The 21,347-nt window shown below is 36.5% G+C and overlaps 1 protein-coding gene and 1 pseudogene across 2 annotated transcripts; both read left to right on the top strand.

Annotated features, from left to right (window-relative positions):
• The first annotated feature begins 76 nt into the window (after positions 1–76).
• LOC131345569 (apolipoprotein B-100-like) lies at positions 77–9,061 on the top strand (annotated as a pseudogene).
• A 1,798-nt stretch (positions 9,062–10,859) lies between these two features.
• Positions 10,860–21,212, top strand: bub1ba (BUB1 mitotic checkpoint serine/threonine kinase Ba). Of its 2 annotated transcripts, none has more exons than XM_058379743.1 (16): positions 10,860–11,118; positions 12,463–12,644; positions 13,228–13,328; positions 14,324–14,445; positions 14,537–14,571; positions 16,323–16,422; positions 16,692–16,779; positions 16,924–17,174; positions 17,779–17,933; positions 18,328–18,456; positions 18,538–18,623; positions 19,347–19,505; positions 19,625–19,761; positions 20,331–20,475; positions 20,586–20,722; positions 20,845–21,212. In XM_058379743.1, the coding sequence occupies exons 1-16, from the start codon at positions 11,081–11,083 to the stop codon at positions 20,987–20,989; spliced, it is 2,010 nt and encodes a 669-aa protein (XP_058235726.1). In that variant the 5' UTR covers positions 10,860–11,080; the 3' UTR covers positions 20,990–21,212. The 2 variants fall into 2 exon arrangements, with proteins under 2 accessions (XP_058235726.1, XP_058235725.1); XM_058379742.1 differs by having other exon boundaries at positions 18,325–18,456.
• Positions 21,213–21,347: the final 135 nt, after the last annotated feature.

Genomic DNA, 21,347 nt, shown 5'->3' with positions numbered 1-21,347 from the left:
AAAAGACCAACAAAGACAGACACAAGTGTAAAGTACCCAATTACCATTGTGAGAGAAGAGCTTTATTTAATCCATTATGGGGGATTTGAAGCTCTTTCTTTTGCTGCTTTTGTGCACCATCGTCTTTGCATGTAAGTAGCACCTGTGGGCATGTTTATACCTTGTTGGGGACCAAGTGTCCCTGCAAGGATAGGAATATCTCACTGTTTTGATCTTGTGGGGACCTTTGTCTGCTCCCAAAGAGGCACAATTTTTTTTTGTTTTGATTTGCTTTTGACCAAAACTACAGCTTTTATTTAAAGAAAATAAATCTGCTTGCAGATTCTCAGGACGATGAAGCAGTATGTCTTTGTAAGTACCGCATGTCACTGTGATTAGAAAAGTGTAAATCATCAGTATAAGTTGTGTAACATAATGAAGTAACATAAGTATAAATAGAACTTGATTTCATTTTCTTGATAAACAATTATGATGAACAATCAAACTATTAATTGCACATTTGATTGTGTCTTATGTCTGTGACATATAGTACATTCCATAAAATAGCTTCAACAATGTTGCTTATCTCCCCCTAGTGGCTACAAGATACAAGAGCTTTCACAAGTATGAGTACCTCTATGAATCCGAGTCTCTGAACACAGTGAATGGAGCTATCAATGGACCCAAAGTCAGCTGCAAGGTACAAAGGACCTCAATTTCACACCAGATTCATCCAAAATTCACAAAAAAATCTTTCCTGACTCTTCTAATGTTTTACAGGTCAGGATTGAGGTTCCTGGAACATGCCACTTCATTGTCCACACCATGGAGTGCACACTGAGTGAGGTTGCCAATGTTGATGCAGATGGAAACCTAGTCTTTGTACCTACTGCTGGTGGTGAGACCTTCAAGGCTGAAATGAAGAAGTATGCAATCTCTCTGAATCAACAATCTGAATCAACAACAGTAGATTATTTCTTCAGAAACTTTCTCAGTCATGATTTTAAATCAATTTAATAACAAGATAATAATAACACCATTTTGATTCATTGGCATTTAGGCAAATAGATATCTGCAATTCAAAATGTTGTAAATGTAAAAGCTACTTTTGCCATAAAACTTTTTAATGCTTTCTTTCACAGGAACCCATTAAAGGTCATTGTAGAAGGTGAGAATGACATCAAGCTCTTCCCTGAGGATGGTGAGCTAATCAACATCCTAAATATCAAGAGAGGTATCATCTCTGCCCTGGCTGTGCCTGTGCTCCAAGAAGAAAAGAATAAGCAAATGGTTAGTTCAGATAAAAAAATATACATAAATGCTTATGGCTACCTGCTGGCATAAAACAAAATACTTTTACTATAAACCTGCCATGATTTTTAATTTGTTCCCAAACCAGCCTACCATCCATGGTCTGTGTGAGACTGATTACACTGTGAACACCAGGGAAGATATTGCCACTGATGTGACCCTCAACAGGGACTTATCCAGATGTGACCAGTTCAGGCCAATCAAGGACCACACCAGCCCTCTGGCTATAATTACAGGCATGGTAAGGTCCCATAGATATACAGTAGATGTAATTAGGTTTTTCCCTTCTATTTTATATCTTTTGTTTGTTCAGAGGCAGTTCAATAATGAACCATATATCAACCTTTACCTTTAAAGATACCCAACAGTCTAATCAGAGAAATCAGCAAAAATGTTGACAAGCTAATACAGAACCTGAAGGCCCAAGATGCCCCTGAAGCCATGGTCTACCTGAGGTTGCTAGGTGCTGAACTTGGCTATCTTAAAACCAGTGATATGGAAGAGATGGGTAAAACTGTGACAAAGATGGCTGAAAGTCTCCTGAAGATGTTCCCTACTAGTGTGAGTACTGTTTACCAAATGTTGTGTAAAACATGAGTAAAAAAGCATGCATGAGTTATTTCTTTACAAAAATCACCATGAGTAAAGTGCAATAATAAGTACAAAAGAAGTACAGTATGTCCATCTACTGCCCAATATACAGTACAGACAAGAATTACAATCAGTTGAAACCCAAAATGCACAAAAACACTTTATAATGAAACATCTCCAAATCATTAATAAATGGGATCAATATGCAAATATGGTGTATTCAGTTTTCAAAATATATGCTTGCAAAGTAGTTACTGGTTAAAAACTGCAATTATACTTGTGCTAAAATGTATAGCCAATCATAATTTAGATAATGAATGATTGTAATTATAGCTTTACTTTTTAACACTTCCAGTTTGTCAAGAGTTTGTTCTCAAGTACAGACAATGAGCTTTTCCTTCATTACATCTTCATGGACAATGAGTTCTACCTGCCGACTGGTCCTGGGCTTCCACTGAGGGTGGCTTTGTCTGGTACCTTTACACCTGGTTTTAAAGGAGGACTCAGAATTAGTCCAGATATGGTATCTATTACATTTTGAGAGTCATATAAAAATCAAGGATGTAAATTTTGCCTTTTATATTTTCTAATCCACAGCGTGAGATTTCTTTCATGCCATCTGCTGGTGTTGAGTTTGTGACTGAAATTGGTGCACACCTCCCAGACTATGTTCACTCTGGTCTGGAGATGCACACCAACATCTACCATGAGAGTGGGATGAGAGCTAAAGTTGCAATGACTCGTAATCAGATCAAGCTGACCATCCCTGCTCCTGAAAGCCCAGTAAAGGTTCTCAGTGTGAGGTAAAACATTTCTTGGATCTCCACCTGGATATCTGTGAGGCTATTTTGTGATTTCTATTTAAGCTCTATACAAATAACATTTGTATAGTGTATACAACAATACAATAATTAACAGTACTATATTATTTTGTAATCTATACAGCAAGTCCATGGTGTCTGTCACTGGTGATAAAACTACAGCCATCCCTCCTATGATGGACCGTGTTGATGTGAACAAATGCACACCTCTCTTCCCTGGTGTGAAATATTGCAGTGCCCTTCAGTACTCTGATGCCATGTTCAATGATGCCTCCCCATACTTCCCCCTTTCTGGTGACAGCCAGTAAGCAACTCACTCACCCACTCACTCTCTCTCTGTCTCTGTCTCTCTCTCTCTCTCTCCATGAGTGTGTGTAAATATGTAAATCCTAATCTAATTCTACCTGTATTTAGATTTGCTATTGAGCTGCACCCCACAGCTGATGTCTCTGAGTACACAGCCACTATTAACTATGCACATGAGAAGAACACTGACAAAGTCACATTTGATGTAAAAGCTGAAGGTATGATACAATATAAATTTTAAAGACGCAGAATATACCTACATGCACCTGAATATAAGGCTAAATCTCTAAACAAAACAATGAACGTCTGCCTCCACTATTCACAGGAACAACCTTTGAGGCCACATCCAAGTTCATGTTCAATAGAAAGGAATATACTGTTTCTGCTGAACTCCAAATCCCTGACTATGACATCGAGGCTGGAATTCGAATTGGCTCTGCTGACCCAAGCACGAAGGGCACACATTCCATCCAGATTGACCTCATCAACAAGAACATCCCTCAGGCATCTCTGATTGGTCTGGCCAAGTATGTATTTATACAGCTATATATGTGTATTCAACTTACATTATGTCATGCTTAAAATATATTTACACTGTGGAACACTCAAATCATCTCAAGCTAATATCCTGTCTTCTAGGATTGAGGCGATGAAAGATGCCCTGCTGCAGGTTCAGTTGCTTGTCCCAGATTTTGAGGCTGATGCAAAAGTAATTGCCAGGCTAAAGTGTGAAGAGGAATTGGAAGTTGAGCTTGAAAGTGACCTCAAGTTATTTGACATGTCTTCTGTTCAAAAACTCATCCTAAAATATGGTACATTTCTGCAAACATGTATAAGTATTATTTGGGTAAACATACTAGCAGATGGCACATTTATTTGTTAGCACATTTTCCTCACATCTCTGCCATGTGTGTGGAGTTTGCATGTTATCCTTGTGCCTCAGGGGTTTCCTCCTCAGACATACATTGTATGCTGCTGGAATTATAAATTGTCTGTGGTGTGGGAGTGTGTGTATGAATTTGCCCTGCATGGGTCACAATGACACACATACCTATCCAGTGTATCCCCCACCTTGTACACTGAGTCTCTTGGAATAGACTTCTGACAACTCTCTGTAGGATAATAATAATAATAATAATGATGATAATAATAATAATAATAATGATGATAATAATAATAATAATAACAACAACAACAATAATAATAATAATAATAAATACAAAGTAGATGAATGAAGCATCATTACATCATTACTCACCATCACCATTATATACTGTTTCTTGAGTGATACATTGTGGAACAAAAAAAATGCTGTATGTGTGCGTTTAACTGCTATTACTAAGACTATTAGAATTTTCTTACTATTTTTTATAAATAGAATATTTCTATTCTTTTTTTTTTTATTGATTTTTATTTACATTTAGTCTGGAGGGGATAGTAGCTGAGAATGCACAGTGGTCTGGTCCAGTAGCTTTTTAAACTAATTCATCATATATGGATAATGTTATTAGTTCCAAAGGAATATTACATCAAATAATTATATTTTATTGCAAACTACTTCTGTTGTTCTTTTTAGATGATGATGACATAGAAGTTGAGATTAAGTCAGATGTCAGCTCTGAAACCCAGGACATCATTCCCAAACTTAATACCATCAAGGCACACATCACAGGCCTCCTGGATCAGCAAATTGGTCAGATGGAAATGAAAGTCTGTGATGTTTTAGTCTTGTCAGCTGAGGTAAGATTAATACATAATACATATAATTATATATATATATATATATATATATATATATATATATATATATATATATATATATATATATCTTACTTTTAATTGTAATGTTATTTTTGTATTACATATATGTTTTCACAGTGTTTTTTAGTAAAATTCTACATATGTGCATGGAATATTTTTTTCAATTTAGTCAATAAAAACAATTGCAATTAAATAAGTATTTTCATATCCAAAAAAGCCTACAATGAACAAAATAAAATTTGGAAATTAAATTTGTATTTTCATTTATTCTTCCCCAAATACATTATCCTTGTCGTATTGTTGTAGTAAATGTGTATGTTCTTAAATGGCTTTACACATTGGTGAGTCAACCTAACCCACAGTCTCAACTTATAGTTAATAGCAAACATTAGAAAAGTAAACTTTCAGGAAGACTTTAAGTCCCGTTCAAATACTCTAGTGAACTTCTGTTTCTAAAAGTTCTGCAAAATGCTTTTATTATAAATGGAACCATAAGGACCTTGTGTTATTTTGCAGGCCACAAATTCTTATCTCGAAGCTTCCAAGATCCCATATCTGGAAAAAATCAGGGTTCCCACTCTTCCTGATTTTAAGATGCCTAAGATGCCTGAGAAGCTGTTTTTAAACATGTGAGTGTACAATTAAACTAAGATACTTTACAGTATCTTTTATGTCCTACAAAACTAATAACTCTATATTATTTGTGAGGATATTTTGTGATATTTACATGGATTTCTTTTAACAGTGAGGTAGACCAAATTTAGCTGTACCTCAACTTGGTCTGAATATTGCCTCTATTAAAGTCCTTCTTCCTGAGGTTTTCATTCCCAAGACCCTTACCCTGTCACTGTCCACCCTTGGAAAGGCTGAACTGACCAGTAAGCTTAGCAGCAACCTCTATGATCTGGAGGCAACTGTGTCTGCTGGCAGAGATTCTGATGAAAATCAAGGCTACTCTGCTAAAGTTGGTGTAACTGGATCTGGCCCTGTAGATCTCCTTCCCCTTAGAATTGAAGGTAGGTACTACTGTATAATTGCTTAACTAGATAGCACTATGGACACTTAATGAGCTAGAAATGTTTATAAGAAATGGTCTAAAAAACAGAACATGATTAATTTAATAATTTGTCCTCTGTACAGGATCAGCCTTAATTAATGGATTAATGACTGATACTCTAAGGGCAGAGTTGAACACTGTTCTCAATCACAAGCTCATTGATGCCAAAATCAGCATTGCTGAAGAAGTACAACTGATGGAGAAAATCAGTATAAAATCAAGCAGCAAGTTAGAAGCCACCAGTCCCTTCAATGTAAAGTTTTCTCTGGAACATACAGGTCAAATGGGAGTCAATATAGAAGAGATCTCTGGAGATAATCACTTAAAAGGATCCTTTGTGACTGGTCCTATTGACGGTGATGTCTCCCTCACACAGTCACTTGCTATCTTCCCATTCAAGCCAGAGGCAAGAATTGAGTCAACATTCGAAGTTAGTTCAACTCCTTTCCAGGCTCAGAACAAAATTCTAGCAAGTTTTGCTAATGGAGAGCTATCAGTTGTATCAAACTCAGCTGCATTTGACACACAATGCTGAAGTTACTCTCATAAGATCGAAGTGTGCTCTTAAATCAGACACTAAGGCATTGGCTCTGGGGCTGAATATCCATAATATTTCTGAAGCAAACATTGGGATTGAAGCCATCAGCATAAGGATTGAAACGAAAAGCAGTCATTCTGAAGACCATATTAACTCCCTGATGGTTGCAGCTCTCAATAGTAATGGACTGGTTGTTAACAGTGATGCTTCTGTGAAGCTAGCTAAACACACAGCTACTCACAAAGCCAGTGTGACCCTGGACAAAAATGGCCTAACAACCAGTGGCACCACCTCAGTGAACAGCCTGTTTACTCTTCAGAATACTTTCAGTGGTATCTTGCAATCTTCTCAATTTTCTCTATCAGCTGAGACAAAAGGAACATATAAAGACATGTCTATTGACAATAGCAACTCCATATCTGCCTCAATGTCTTCTGTAGCTTTATCTTCTAAGTCTCAAGTTGAAGTTACACAGGATATATGGTGCATACTTGATATGTCATTACAGGAAGAACCTTATACTCTGAATGCTGGGGTGACAAGTCATTTGAAGCTTGCCTCTGATACAGACCTAAAATATACATATAATCTTAGGTTTGCAGATACCCTAACTGCAAAATGCATTACAGCTGGAAAACTCATGGGAGCTCACATGAGCCATGACACTGAAATGGAGATTGTTGGACTTTTTGTTAAAATTAGCAACGATGCCCGCTTTACATCCCAACATGTTCGCTTCTCCTCTAACCTTCAGGCCACTTCTGCTCCATTCACCTTTAATGTGCATGCCCTTGCTAATGGTCATGGGGAATTGTATCTTTTTGGAAAACACAGTGCACAGGTGTACACCAAAGTCCTTCTCAAAGCAGAGCCACTTGCTCTTGCCCATTCCCATGAATGTAGAATCTCAACTACACATGAGTTGATCAATGATGCCATATTTGAAACCAACATTTATAAAAAGATTGACTTGAAGCTGTCACCTTCTGAGCAGTCAGTGTCAGTAACAGTGACATCAAAGATTAATAACAGTGTAATGAACCAAGAAGTTAGAGCTTATAACAACAATGAGAGGACTGGACTGGAAGTGTCTGGAGGAGTCATCTACAGAGAAAGTGAAGATTTCTCCTTGTCTGCTTTTCTAAAGTATGATAAAAACTCAGAGAGACATGTCATCATTGTGCCATTTATTGAAAGTCTAGAGAACCTCAAAATCACATCTGTGACTCTTGCTGGGGCATTGCAGAATTACATAAACAGAGAGGAGTTTATTGTCCAGTTTCAGACCCTTCTAGAGTACTTGACTGATTTTGTAACTGACTTGCATCTAGAGGAAAGATTTGTTCAGCTTAAACAGAGCCTGGTTACATTTGCAGTAAGTTGTCCATTTACTGCAGTGGACCTGGAGGCTGCTGTGAGTAACCTGAACCTGGCTGATTTAGTTAATCGTGTCTGTGAAGTACAGGAACAAATTCTGAGAGGTGCCCTAGCTGACACAGTTATGCAGAAGATAACTTTACTCAATGAAGAGTATGACATCAAGGGCATGCTTCCTGCTGCCATTAAAGCCATTGAAAATGTGATTAAACAGATTGATATGACTAAACTGAAAGACAGCAGCATTCCTGTATTCTATGATGTTGAAGAACTGAACGTCATTAAAGTGCATCTACAGCAGTATATGACAGACCTGAAGTCTGTGGTCATCATTAATGATGATGCAAAACATCAACTGAGATGTACACAGAGCGTCTGCTTGCCAAATTACCCACAGAAGATATAATGAAGATTGCTGATACACTACTGCAGATAATCAACGAACTGGACATCTTTGGCAAGTGTAAAGTTATCTACAACAACTTTAGAGAAGTTATCATAAAATATGAGCTTCACAAGAGGACTGAAGAATTTCTGGACAAGCTTGTGGAACTCATCAAACAGTTCAAAATTGATAAAACAATTCAAGTCCTTGATAAAACTCTGAAATCAATTCAGATTCCTTTCCCACGTATGCTGGATGATGCCCTCACCTACCTGAAGTCAACTGACATAAAGCAGATTATTGATGATTTGAATATATTAATTGAGGCTTTTGTTCAATCAGTGAAGTCGTTTGAATACAATACATTTGTAGAAGAGGTTAATCAAAAACTAACCAAGTTTACAGCAGATCTTAACAAACTTATCGTGTCACTTGAGCTTCCCAAGAAACTTGAGGCAACTAGAGAATTCATTAACTATGCCCTGTCATCTATGTCTGCTTCCTTGGAACAGCTAAGATCCTCAAGTGTTTCAGATGTCATAAAAATCGTGACAAATTTCATTGACACTCTTGTCCTGAATGACATTAAGACAATTGCTGAGAATTTCAAGCAGAATCTCAATAATATGGACATCAGAGGAGAACTGCTACAGGCTTTGCAGCAAGTGAGGGATATCTACAGCAAGGTTTTGTCTGTCCTCACTAATGCATTTAATGACTATGTCGAGGTGGTAACAAAAGTCCTTGGTGATCAGCAGTTTGTCACTGAGCTGAAGCAAATCATTGATAATGCTGTCAAAGTCCTGAAGACATCTGAAATTGAGATACCCTCCTTCACTGTCCCACTGACTGACCTGGTTCTTCCCTCCAGGAAATTCAGTTTGCAGCAACTTCAGGAGGCTGAGTTACCTGTACAGTTTAGCACCAATCATTGATCTTGGTTTCATGAGTGTTCCTGCTGTAGGCAACTTAATATCTGAGATGTCTTTCAAGTCTTCAAGTTTTCAACCTAATTACCAATGCTGGATTATATGGAGATAATGACCTTGTTGTCCGCATCGCTGCTACTTCTACCTCTGTGTTTGCAGAACTAAAGGCCAAACTTGAGGGTACATGCAGCCTCACCTTTAAGAGAGGACTGAAAATGGCAAATGCTTTATCTCTGAAGAATGCTTACATTGAAGGAACCCATAACAGCACTCTGACAGTGAACAGTGATTTAAGTCTTTTAGAGGCTGCACCTGAAAATGATACTGATGTTCTGAATGTCTGAGTGTTGCTGCAAATGGAGATAAAAAAAAATATACAGAGTGCATGGACTTGATCTAATCTACTTTAAATAAACTGGTCTTCAGGTGCAGGGCCCTGGTTAATGCACATGATGGAACACTGGAAACTGACATTTTTTGCCGTCAATATGTAAGACAATCACAATAAAAAAAAACAAAAAAAAACAACAATTGTTGAGACACTGTTCAAAGTGATGAAAGGGCACCAGGCACCTGGCATCTACGCATTTATTTAGTGTAGCTAATATCTTGTACAGTTTTTTAACATCAAATTACCTGGTCCTCATTGTACAAACAAGGACTAATATATAATAAACCAAGCTCAATAATACATGAATTGTGCAGTGTTTTGAATATTACAACCTTAACAAATTTCTTCAGCTATAAAGACATGTAGACACAATACAACACATACACTATATAGCCAAAGGTTTTGGGACACCCCTCCAAATCATTGAATTCCGGTGTTGTTTTTCAGGGGTTGGACTTGGCCCATTAGTTCCAGTGAAAGGAACTCTTAATGCTTCAGCATACCAAGACATTTTGGACAATTTTCTGCTCCCATCTTTGTGGGAACAGTTTTTGGGATGGTCCCTTCCTGTTCCAACATGACTGCACACCAGTGCACAAAGCAAGGTCCCCATTCATAGATGAGCCAAACGAATGAAAAAAAAAGTGTGTAAACAAAAACACATAATTTGTAAAACAAGAAAATAAGAGCCTTAACATATCTGACTAATAAAAGTTAAGTCTGTTAAACGGGAGAAACTCAGCACTACAGGCACCATGCTGTATTGACCGCTTTGATGCACAGGTGTATCAATGTTAACCTATCAAACCTTTTTTTCCGGACAAATAATAACATCCTGAATCATAAATAAATAAATAAATAAATAAATAAATAAGGGCAGCATGGTGGCTTGGTGGTTAGCACTGTTGCCTCATAGCAAGAAGGTCCTGGGTTTGAACAGGCAGCGGCCTTTCTGTGTGGAGTTTGCATGTTACCCCTGCCTTTTGCCCAATGTGCGCTGGGATAGACTCCAGCCAATCCCTGTGACCCTAATTAGGAATATATAGAAATATAAAAATATACATTTATGTATATTATATATAGTTGCTCATCAAAATAGTAGTAGCAACTTTTGTTTCTTTGTTTTCTTTACCCACTCTGCCACGCCCAGTCATAGCAAGGGGCGTGTAGCTTCGCGAAACTCAGTGCTTACCTCATGAATATATTTTCTCCGGATAAGACCGTTGGGAAACCGGAAGTTGCAGAAACCACCGGTTTTAAAATAACCATTTAATACGCAATTAACTTATCTATCGTATTAATAGATCACTGGTGTGTGTTTTACGCGTACCTAAATATATCCGGTATTTAAAAAAAAAAATACCTAAAACAATATGCGCATGTCTGCTACGTCATTGGCACGTGACACAGTTTAAACTCAGTCCGGGTGGAAGCGCTTTTGAATTCTGGACAGTTGAACCGTTTCAGTTAGTGGAGCTGTCATTACACATAGACTCCAAGAGTTTTACTGGGAGTTAGAGTCAACAGATGTAGCTGTTTGTTGCATCTCTGATTATTTTTATTTAGATAAGATAGCCCGATCTCTTAAAGTAAGATAACAGGATAGAGTTTTTAACAAACGAAAACAACGGACAATGGACAAGTCGGTGTTCACTGCAGGACAGACTAGCACGTGAGTACAGGGTCTGATTCTGACTAAAAAATAAAATATCCGTGTAAAGTAAGCCGTGGTGTGAATTACGACTGTATTTTGTTTGATATGATATCAATTTTGCTCGTAATGCGAAGTAAATACATAACAGGCAGCGTCTGGGAAGTTGTTGTTGTTGTTGTTGTTGTTATTATTAGTATCTAATGAGCTGTCACATCTCACAGTACTTGCTTTATGTGTAAACAAGCTAAAGATAATAAATACACTTTTCTCTTCATCAAACTGTCAAAAAATATGCCTTCTTTTAGCTAATAAACAGTGAATGAGAGAAACTGGTAGGACTGATGCACTATATTGCCAAAAGTTTTGGGACACCCCTCCATATCATTCAGTTCAGGGGTTGGGCTCGGCCCCTTAGTTCCAGAGAACTGAACTCTTAATGCTTCAGTATACCAAGACATTTTGGACAATTTCATGCTCCCAACTTTGTAGGAAGAGTTTGGGGATGACCCCTTCCTGTTCCAACATGACTGTGTACCAGTGCACAAAGCAAGGTCCATAAAGACATGGTTGAGTCCTGACCTCAGCCTGATGGTACATCTCTGAGATCAGTTACAGCGGAGACTGTGAGCCAGGACAAAACTGGCACATCTGCCTTTACATGCACATGAATGTAATATGGAGTTGGCCCGCCCTTTGCAGCTATAACAGCTTCAACTCTTCTGCGAAGGCTTTCCACAAGGTTTAGGAGTGTGTTTATGGGAATTTTTTGACCATTCCTCTAGAAGCGCATTTGTGAGGTCAGGCACTGATGTTGGACGAGAAGGTCTGACTCGCAGTCTCCACTCTAATTCATTGCAAAGGTGTTCTAATGGGTTGAGGACAGTATATAGCACTGATTGTGAAATGAGGTTTAAGGGCCTTGTGCAGGGGCCCAGCATTGGCCCCTGCGGTGTTGGGGCTTTAACCCTGACCTTCCGATCAACAACTCTGAGCTATAACCACTTGAGCTACCACTGCAAGATTTGAGTTAGTCATTTGAGGAAACTGGCCTGTAATTACAGACAATTGTGTGGCTGCACTTTATTTTTTTTTTTTATTTTATTTTGCTCATTCATGATATGTGGTAAATATGTTTCATCTTTGTATTGTAATGCCACTAATCTGTTTGTGTATGTGTTATTAGAAGAAATACTTGATACTGACATGCCAGAAGAATTGAGTGTAGACACACAGTCAGATTGGGACAAACTATTTTTCTACTAACTATTATCACTGTCCACTAACAAAGTACTGGACTTTTGACTGATGACGTACTGTTCATATTTGTCAATTTAAAGATCGTTTTGTTATGTTATGTCCCAGGAGTGTCACAGAGGGTGGGATTCTATCATCACAGAGTGGAACCCAGGAAGACCGTGTTGGTCAGAATACAATGCAGCCTGATGGAGTACAGGTCATGTACTGTAAGGAGCTGGTGTATGGAAGTGACGGAGAGTTTACATTCGAAGAGCTGCGTGCCCAGCACTATTATAAAAAGATTAATGGTATGTTTCATAAACACTTAGTCTATACTATACTCTGTAATTTTAGGGCAGCATTCTGAGCTGGTAATTTACCCATGTATAAAAAAAATGCAATAATATTCACATAGTTAATGTCTAATGAGTTTTTCAGTTGCAAATGACAACAAGTGTGCAAGTAAAGAGGCCAAGAGCTAATATGACACAATGATATATTGGCAAGAAACAATATAAAATATAATAACAAATATATAATAAATATATCATAGACTTGCTTATCTTTTAAACATTCTTTATAATACCAATGTTGACTTGAGAGTCTGTATTGTTCCACTGAACTGAACAAAAAGGGGAGCTTGAGCATGAGGTAAGATTTGTGAAAAAAAGATCTCTAATGAGTTTTGAATGATTTTATTTACTCCCTGAGCCCCACGTTTGTGTTAGCGTGCTAACTAGAGTTACCATTAGCAAGGATTATAATGACATCACTTTCAAGTTAAAACTCTATCAGCATGTAACATCTCTCAATGATATATTAGAATATAAAGTAACATTAGGGCAGTTTAATGTTAGTGCTCTTAAAATATGTAAATTTTTGTTTTGTCAGAAAAGTTCCAAAACTTAAACAAAGTCAAAGAAGAGCTGCAGTTGCAGATTGAGCAGAAAAAGGAACTTATTAAAGGAAGGACTAATGCCATCCAACATCAGGTAAGTGATTCTGACCTAATCTAAATGTACCCGTGTTATGCTGGGCATGCACACTTGGTGACCTACATATATAATATCCTTAATTTACTTACGTTATTTACTTTTTCACCATTTTCCAATGTGTTTCCAACATGTGCAGTGTGAATAGCTAGAGATAATGGCATTGGATCTGGCATTGACCGTGAACATAGACCTGTGCACACCACAGATTCATTTATTAATATACAAAGAATTACATAAAAAATACCTAATATAGAAAACAGCATTACAGTGGATTTTGTCAGCTTGGAGTTGTGCAGATGGCATGATGGTCATTTGCAACATTTAAGAAAGGCTCTTTTGTTTAGACTATAAAATGAACTGCTGGTTTTAATCTGACTGAAAGGTGAATCAGATTGTAAGTTCTACTTTTAAACAAGCTTATGTTGATGTGGACAAGGCAGCTCACTGAGGCTCTTCCTTCATAACTATTAGAGATGATTTCTGCATCGACCAGACTACTACTGTTTGACTACTGCTTTCAGTGTGCAGTGGCACAAATACCTTTGGCGTACATTCCTGGGTTTCTTGCAGCTAAACTTTCTGCCCTTTTCTGCTTGACTACACAAGAATGGTATACAGTATATCACTGATATTTGTGCTGTTTGCTACACTTTGAGCTGTGGCAATACAATATCGGAGGAGGATAATGAAGCAGTTCTACATGTGAGGTGTTCTTTTTATATCACTATTTTTTATTAAGTTGCAGATAGGGCGATCATGTTGAACAATCAGGGCCTGGCATAAGACAGAGTTGGCAAGAATTTGGGAAAATTCAACATTTAGTTTCTCTTCATCCATTCAGAAAGAAATAACCCATGTGTCAATTCTAAGGAGAAAGTCGATTCTTCAGCAAAATAAGAGTGAGAACAGAACTATCTTTAAGTGTCTTAATTTGTCGTGCTTTCTTTCTATCATTTTCCTTTGCCATTCAGTGTGATCTTTATGATTTACAGCAACCTGATGTACCACAGCATTCCCACCAGACCACTGTGGTCAGCTCTGCTCCTGTTCCCACTGAGGCCGCTCCATTTAAAATTTATTGTGAGCCAGAAGCATCTAATAGCTCTTACATGAGGTAACACTTTATACCAACAATTTCAATAATTCCTTTCTTTCTTTCTTTTTTAAATTTGATATTAAGATTGCTTTATATATTCCATAAACAGAAACAGCATCATAAACCGTGAAAATATGGGACAAGGTAAGTTACTTTTTTGTTTGTTTGCACTTGCATTCTGAACATTACTGAGAGACTGGACACCATACATAAGTAGTCAGAAAGAAAACATAGACATTAAATATTATTTAGATTGCTAAAAGAGTATGGGATCAATATTTATCAGTTTGTTTTGCATTTTATATTTATAATTCTAATATCTGAATATTTTATTTCATTTAATAGAGAGACACTTTAAAGGGAGCAGTAAAAATGTCATTTGCAACTTGATGTTGTAATACAGCAAAAGGAGAGATAATAATTGTGAAGAAGGATCCTGTGATATCCTTTTCACACTCGAAAAGGACTCAAACTCAATCTCTAGAGTTTACATAGAATGGTGCAAAAAAAAGAATAAAAATAAGTGATCCAGTGAGTAGCAGTTCAGAGAGGTCAGATGAGAATGGCTAGACTAAGCTGTCATTTTTTTTATTTATTTATTTATATATATATATATATATATATATATATATATATATATATATATATATATATATATATATATATATATATATATATATATGTAATAAATTTAATATATAATATATAAAATGGCAAATAAAAATTTAGAGCATGAAAGTTCCTCTGGCATTTCAGCAGATATCTTCTATCTATCTTGTAGCTTAGGGCTGCACGATTATAACAAAAATCATAATTGGTGATTATTCCCTTGAAATTGTAATTGCGATTATTAATTACGATTATCACAATTTACATTAAATGGTGTTTTGAATAGCTTTATACCATTGTTTGAAGCAACTGCATGACACATTTTATATAAAAATTCAAAAAAGCTGAAAACATTCTTCCTGAAAAACTTCTGTTACTTAAGACTCGATTGTCTACTATACATTGCTTTGCATTGCTTTGGTTTCTTAAAATAAAATTAAAAATTAAAAAGGAAAAATATGCATGGTATAAATAATATTATACTAAAATTAAAATTAATTTATGAATCTAGGCAATAGTAATTGCGGGAGGGGATGACATATTAAACCCGCCCTGGAAACTGTATTAATCTGCGTCTTGCCTTTTGCAATGAAATGCTTAATCGCTTCAGTTATCTCCATTTGTCTTGGAGAAGCTGCCGGATACGGAGAAGCACAAAACGATGTTTTCATGATGAGAGTGTGTGTTGCAGTTCTCCCATGGCTTGTTGATTTTTTTTGAAACCCTGGTGGTATCGCACTCTGTGGCTGAGTTTTAAATGATTGAATTAATTTGTGGTGTTGCCTGATGGTGCAGAAACACACCATAACATGCCGCTCGACATCATCACTAGAGAAACCAAAATAATTCCACACCACAGATAAAGCATTTCTTTTCGGTTCTTATTCTTGATTCTTCTCAACAACACTATCTGATGTTTCTTTATCAGTGCACATGCTTGCGAAATTAACATGACAAGATAGACATGCACAAGTGGATAATCAGGGTGTTGATAAGGACATGCCTACAGACTATTAAGCCTATTAAAAGTCTTTATTCGCCCCTCATAACATAACATGCAATAAACACCCCTTAAGCACGCAGAATAATGTAAGTAGATTTTTTTTTTTTTAATTGTAGCGTTGCACAATTACGTAATCATGGCATCTGTAATCGTAATCGCGATTAGAAAATCGATTAATTGTGCAGTCCTGTTGTAGCTTTTTGTTTCGCATTGATTAATTATGTAGCCCCGATGCCTTTACTTAATTTTTTATTTTATTTTATTTATTTTATTCAATGTGCAGGCACAACCGGTGTAAAACAGAGTTCACAGGCATCAAAATCTTTCTCTACATATGGTGAGAATGTTGGGTCTGAGAAGCATATTGAGAAACCAAATACAAGGTTGGTATCTGTGTGCATCTCGGTGTGTATATATTTATGTATTTTATCAGTTGAAATTAGGTTCATTTCTCCTTGCTATTATTTTGTGTGTTTTTTGTAAATGATATCTATTTGGGTTTTTTCTGTTCTGTTTGTTTTAATTTTAGTAAAAACGTTTTTTTAAAACATTTTAATCTACTTCTAAAAACATTGGTAAATTATATATGATTCTACCTTTCTTTTTTTCTTTTTTTAAATGTTTTTTTTTGTTTGTTTGTTTGTTTTTTAAGATCATCCACTATGAGTCTTAAATCTTTGAAGCTACCCACGTCCATCTTGAAATGCAGACAGTCTGCGCCGGCGTGTTCTAATGAAAAAGTAATTTATTTTTTATTATTATTATTATTATTTTATCTCACAATATTATTATTATTATTATTTTATCTCACAGTGAAATGGTCTTCATTTGTCTCTTTGCTGTTTAAAGTGGTTTCAGTTTTTAATTTTTTTTCCTTCCTTTAGGATGCCTCCCTTTCACGCCCTGAAGAGGCCATCATCAATGGCCACTGTAATAAAACTCTCTGCCGAAGCCCAGAAGACACGTTTGATTTTGTCCGTGCCGCTCAGCTGGCCTCCACACCATTCGGAGGACCAGGGAGGCAAAACCCCTCCCAAAGAGAGCAGATGGGAGCGCATGAATCCCTCAACAAAACAGATTCTTTTAGTTTCAAAGAGCCAAACTCTGAGCCCAGAGCAGGGACAAATAAACTAAGGTACTTGCATTAATCATGTTTTTATTCCTGAATGTGTTGAGGATTAGAGCAATAATTAACATGGCATTTGCTATTTTACATGACTGGGGATTAATCCACAATGAAGCATCATATCTAAACCTGATTTTGTAAACATATATTGATTCCATAACAGAAAATAATGTTTCAAGATAAAAAATAAAATACTCAAGCAATTAATCAGACAAGACATGTTTGGTGTCTGAAATCTGCTTCTGTTTTGAGGTTAATGCGAATAATAAATAATGGAAGTTACAGCCTGTATCATTACATACTGTACTAACTTCAAAAAACCTTATTTGACAAAAGTACTTCAATCAGAATCAAATGAACTTTTGCCTTCCAGCATTGGGGACTTGAAAGCTATATCTCCTACCTGAGACTCTTGCTTGTGTAATGTCATACCAAACTATATGTAAGAAATAAAGTATTATGTATTAATTTCTTCAAATATCAGAGTACGGTACTCTACTTGAAGTTGTGTTGCATTGGAAAGTGATGTATAAGTGAATATTGTGTTCATTTGTTCTTTTAAATCACTTGATTAAATATGCTTCTTCACACACACATTTATTTTCTTACACAGCCCAATCCAGGAGATTAGTCATGAGTGGGGTTATAACTCCTTAGCTTCCACCCATCCTCTGCAGCCAGAATCAAAAGGAAAGGCCACAGCTCTGTCAGGAATTCCAGAGGTCATTCAGCCTCTCACGAGACAAACAGTGTCTGCTCCTGCACTCGGTGAGCCAATTCTGTGCGAAACGGGTGTAACCAAAATCCGCAGTTCTATAGCTATTTGCTACAGCTAAAACATTGGAGATGCAAATGTCGTCACACTGACTTTTTCACTTTCTATTTTGTTTTTGTCCTGTTCAATCAATTTCTGTTCAGTAGGGATTGTGGGCTTGTTATTGCAATCTTACACCATTAGGTGGCCCCTTACTCTAGCATTTTCTAAACCAATTTCTTGCATACTGCTCAGTGGTATGATCTAACAGAGCTATTCTTCATACAGAAACCGTGTACAAAGGGCCAGTTAGTAATATAATAATTGTTAGATAGTTAAACTGCTTTGGCATTTTTCTCTAGCTCAGACATTAATGAGATGTTGAGCTGTAAATGTTTGCTTTAGCAGAGACAAAGACAGAGAATCCCTGCAGTCTGGACGTCAGAAAAGCACTGCTTAATAACGTGGATCTGCGTTCTACTGCAAACTTCAGCAGGAAAGTTGGACCTCTGCCTGACCCTGATGACCTGCAGCTCGGTACGCTATTACATTTCTTCTATGACCATTACACTTATTTAATTAAATTGACTTCTGACTGAATATTGTTTATCATTCCAGATGGTAAAACACTGTTCTTCCTTAAAAAGATGGGTGATCAGGGAATGCGCTTATATTTTTCCAGTGGTGGTAGTGTGCTGGTTAAGGTATGTCTTAATCCTGAATATTATGCTGCACATAATACAAGGGAATATTGGACTGAAGAATGTTTTTGAATATTGTTGGTGCCATCTTGTTCCCATTATTTAGATTTATATATATATGACTATGACTATTGATGGTGACATACAGAATATATAGAACACAACTACAGCATGTTACACAGCATTATAGAATATCATTCCTAATCCTTACTACCCAGAGAGCAGGAAAATTTCAGCAGGTGCTCTCAGTCGTTTAAATCAAATCATCTACATTCTTACCCCAAGATAAGACATGTGATATGATGTATGAATTTATTATTATTATAATTTCTTTTAAAAATTCGTATACATTATTATTTCAGCAGGTCCTGTAAGTCTTTAAGTCTCACAGGATTTTCTTTGTTTCCTCTTTAAACTACAGAAAGCACTGAGAATCCCTTATAGTTTTACAGTGAAACTCCAAAGTTACTAAAGGAACACCGCTCGTATTGGTGTTCCTGGGGTTTGCGTTGTTGGTTGAAAGACATTTAATAAAGAAATGGTGTGATTTTTCTTGTCAAAATTGTCACAATTAATTTTTTTTTTCTCACTTCAGTAAATTGTGCTAATTGTATCTTATTTTATTATATGATTTTGTTGCCTACATGAAACGTTAACGTGCTAAAATGTTTTTCATATGAAATACCTAAGATAAAAACCAGTCTAGTGTTGTATCTTTCTGTGCAGGTGGATGAATCCACAGTACCTTGGGATTTTTATATTAGCTCTCAGCTGAAGGCCAGACTGCCTGCTGATCACAAGCACGGTCATGCTCAGAGCACCTGTTACCTCTATGAAAATGGATCTTTCACCTTGTGGAAGGTTCCTCAAGGGCAAACTATTCAAGTACGGCTTGTGCATTGTTTATTGAAATAATGGTGCTGAGTAAATCTTCTACTACTGTGTTTTTTTTTTTTTGTTTGTTTGTTTTTTATTAACAACAAATATTTTCTGTTTCTGAATAGGACTTATTAGAGGACCAAGTGGATAGGCTACATGTTCCACTTTTGACCATTCGTTTATTGGAGATGGTGAAACAGATGCACTCGTGTCGACTCGTTCACGGGGCTTTACGACCTGAAACACTAATGGTGTGCCACAGGTATAAAGACACTGAATCTTACTGAAAGTATGAGGGCAGGTTGCTTTGCTGTTATAAAATGAAAGGACGCCTCAAAGCAGCGTCTGAACTCAAGGAGCTTAAATGTAGTTAATTCCCCTTTTGGAGTTTAAAAAGGGCCGGTCTGCATGTCAAGACATACATCTCTCACTCTTTAACACACTTTTCACTGCAGGATCTTTGTAGTTAATGAATAATATGTATGGCAGTATGTGAAGGCCACTCAGATAACTCTGAATTTCTATAGGGTTAGGGTTAGCTAAAAGGCTAAATAGTAGAAAATTTTAGGAATAAGCAGAATTTAAAATGCTGTAATTTTACTTGTGTGAGATGATGCAGTAGAGAATCATGGTATTATAACCTGGTATTATAGTCTGATGCACAAATATAGTCTTTTCTTGTGTGGTATTGTTATATACTTAACACATGGTAGAAATTTAGCCAAATTTTAAAAATTTAATATTTATTTGAATTTCATAATTTAATATTAAACTGTTAAGCCTTGCATGCTTGTTTGTCTTCACGTTGATGTGTAATGATTATTTTCCCAGCTGTGAAGACAGTGTTATCTGTATGGATTTCTCAAATTCATTGGACTTGGAGCTGCAGACTGATGTAAAGACAGTGCAGTCTCTTCCTTCAGCTCAGGACTATATAAAGCAAGGCTTATTGTTGCCTTCTGCCTCTCCTTACAAGGTAAATCTCTCATCCAGATTTCCTAGAATGCCATCTTTTCTACAATGTAATGTATAGCATAAAACAAAAGAATTGGTTTTGATGCACTTCTCATCATTACTTCTTGACAGGTAGACCTCTGTGGCATTGCAGAAATAGTGCACTTGCTACTGTTTGGAAAAAACATGAAAATTATTAAGGAGGCATCTTGCTGGACATTGGCAGACGACTGTGGACCTCTGGATTGGCAGAGGATCCTTGACCCCAGGTGAGGGTATATATATGAAGATATTTAGAACATTTTGATTTGAATAATTTATGATAGGACTGTGATTGCTGATTGAGCAATTATGAGTTTTTAATGTGTTTGGTTTTCTTTTTGGTTTTCAGCAACCTGCTCGATCCTTTGTGGCAAGATTTTTTTCACAACCTTTTGAATCCGGGGGACAACTCAACAGAGTTTATTTTGACCAACCTTATCAACAACTTAAAGAACACTGTCTATGAAGACTTGGAGTGTCAGTTTTCTTTATAATCCATTGTCCGTTTTCTCTGTAATGTATTCTGTCTGTCTCTTTTCTGTGTCTTTCTACACGTTTCACTCATCTGATCTTAAAGTCATTGGCTTTTAATTTTTTAGATCAGATAATTAAATAAAGTTTTCATCCACATTGTTAATTTTGCCTGTAACTATCTTATCCTGTTCTAGGGTTTTTATCCTCAATTAAACAAATGAAATATGTTCATGAATAAACATTCAGGATGTTTTCTTGCTAATTTGTGATTTAGGATGGAAAAAACAACCTACTTATCAAAGATAAAGATATCATTATTATTATTATTACCATTATTAGTGTTCTTGTTGTTAAGAAGAGATTGCATTTGAGCTTTCT

This window comes from Hemibagrus wyckioides, linkage group LG25, assembly GCF_019097595.1.
Source record: "Hemibagrus wyckioides isolate EC202008001 linkage group LG25, SWU_Hwy_1.0, whole genome shotgun sequence".
Taxonomy (NCBI): domain Eukaryota; kingdom Metazoa; phylum Chordata; class Actinopteri; order Siluriformes; family Bagridae; genus Hemibagrus; species Hemibagrus wyckioides.
This window is presented reverse-complemented; position numbering and strand designations above follow the sequence as displayed.

Bases quoted from the DNA above. Each gene is read 5' to 3' on its own strand.
- bub1ba (XM_058379742.1), top strand. From the start codon at position 11,081: ATGGACAAGTCGGTGTTCACTGCAGGACAGACTAGCAC. The intron at 12,645-13,227 runs GTATGTTTCATA...TTGTTTTGTCAG, and splicing joins CTATTATAAAAAGATTAATG to AAAAGTTCCAAAACTTAAAC. The intron at 18,624-19,346 runs GTATGTCTTAAT...CTTTCTGTGCAG, and splicing joins GTGGTAGTGTGCTGGTTAAG to GTGGATGAATCCACAGTACC.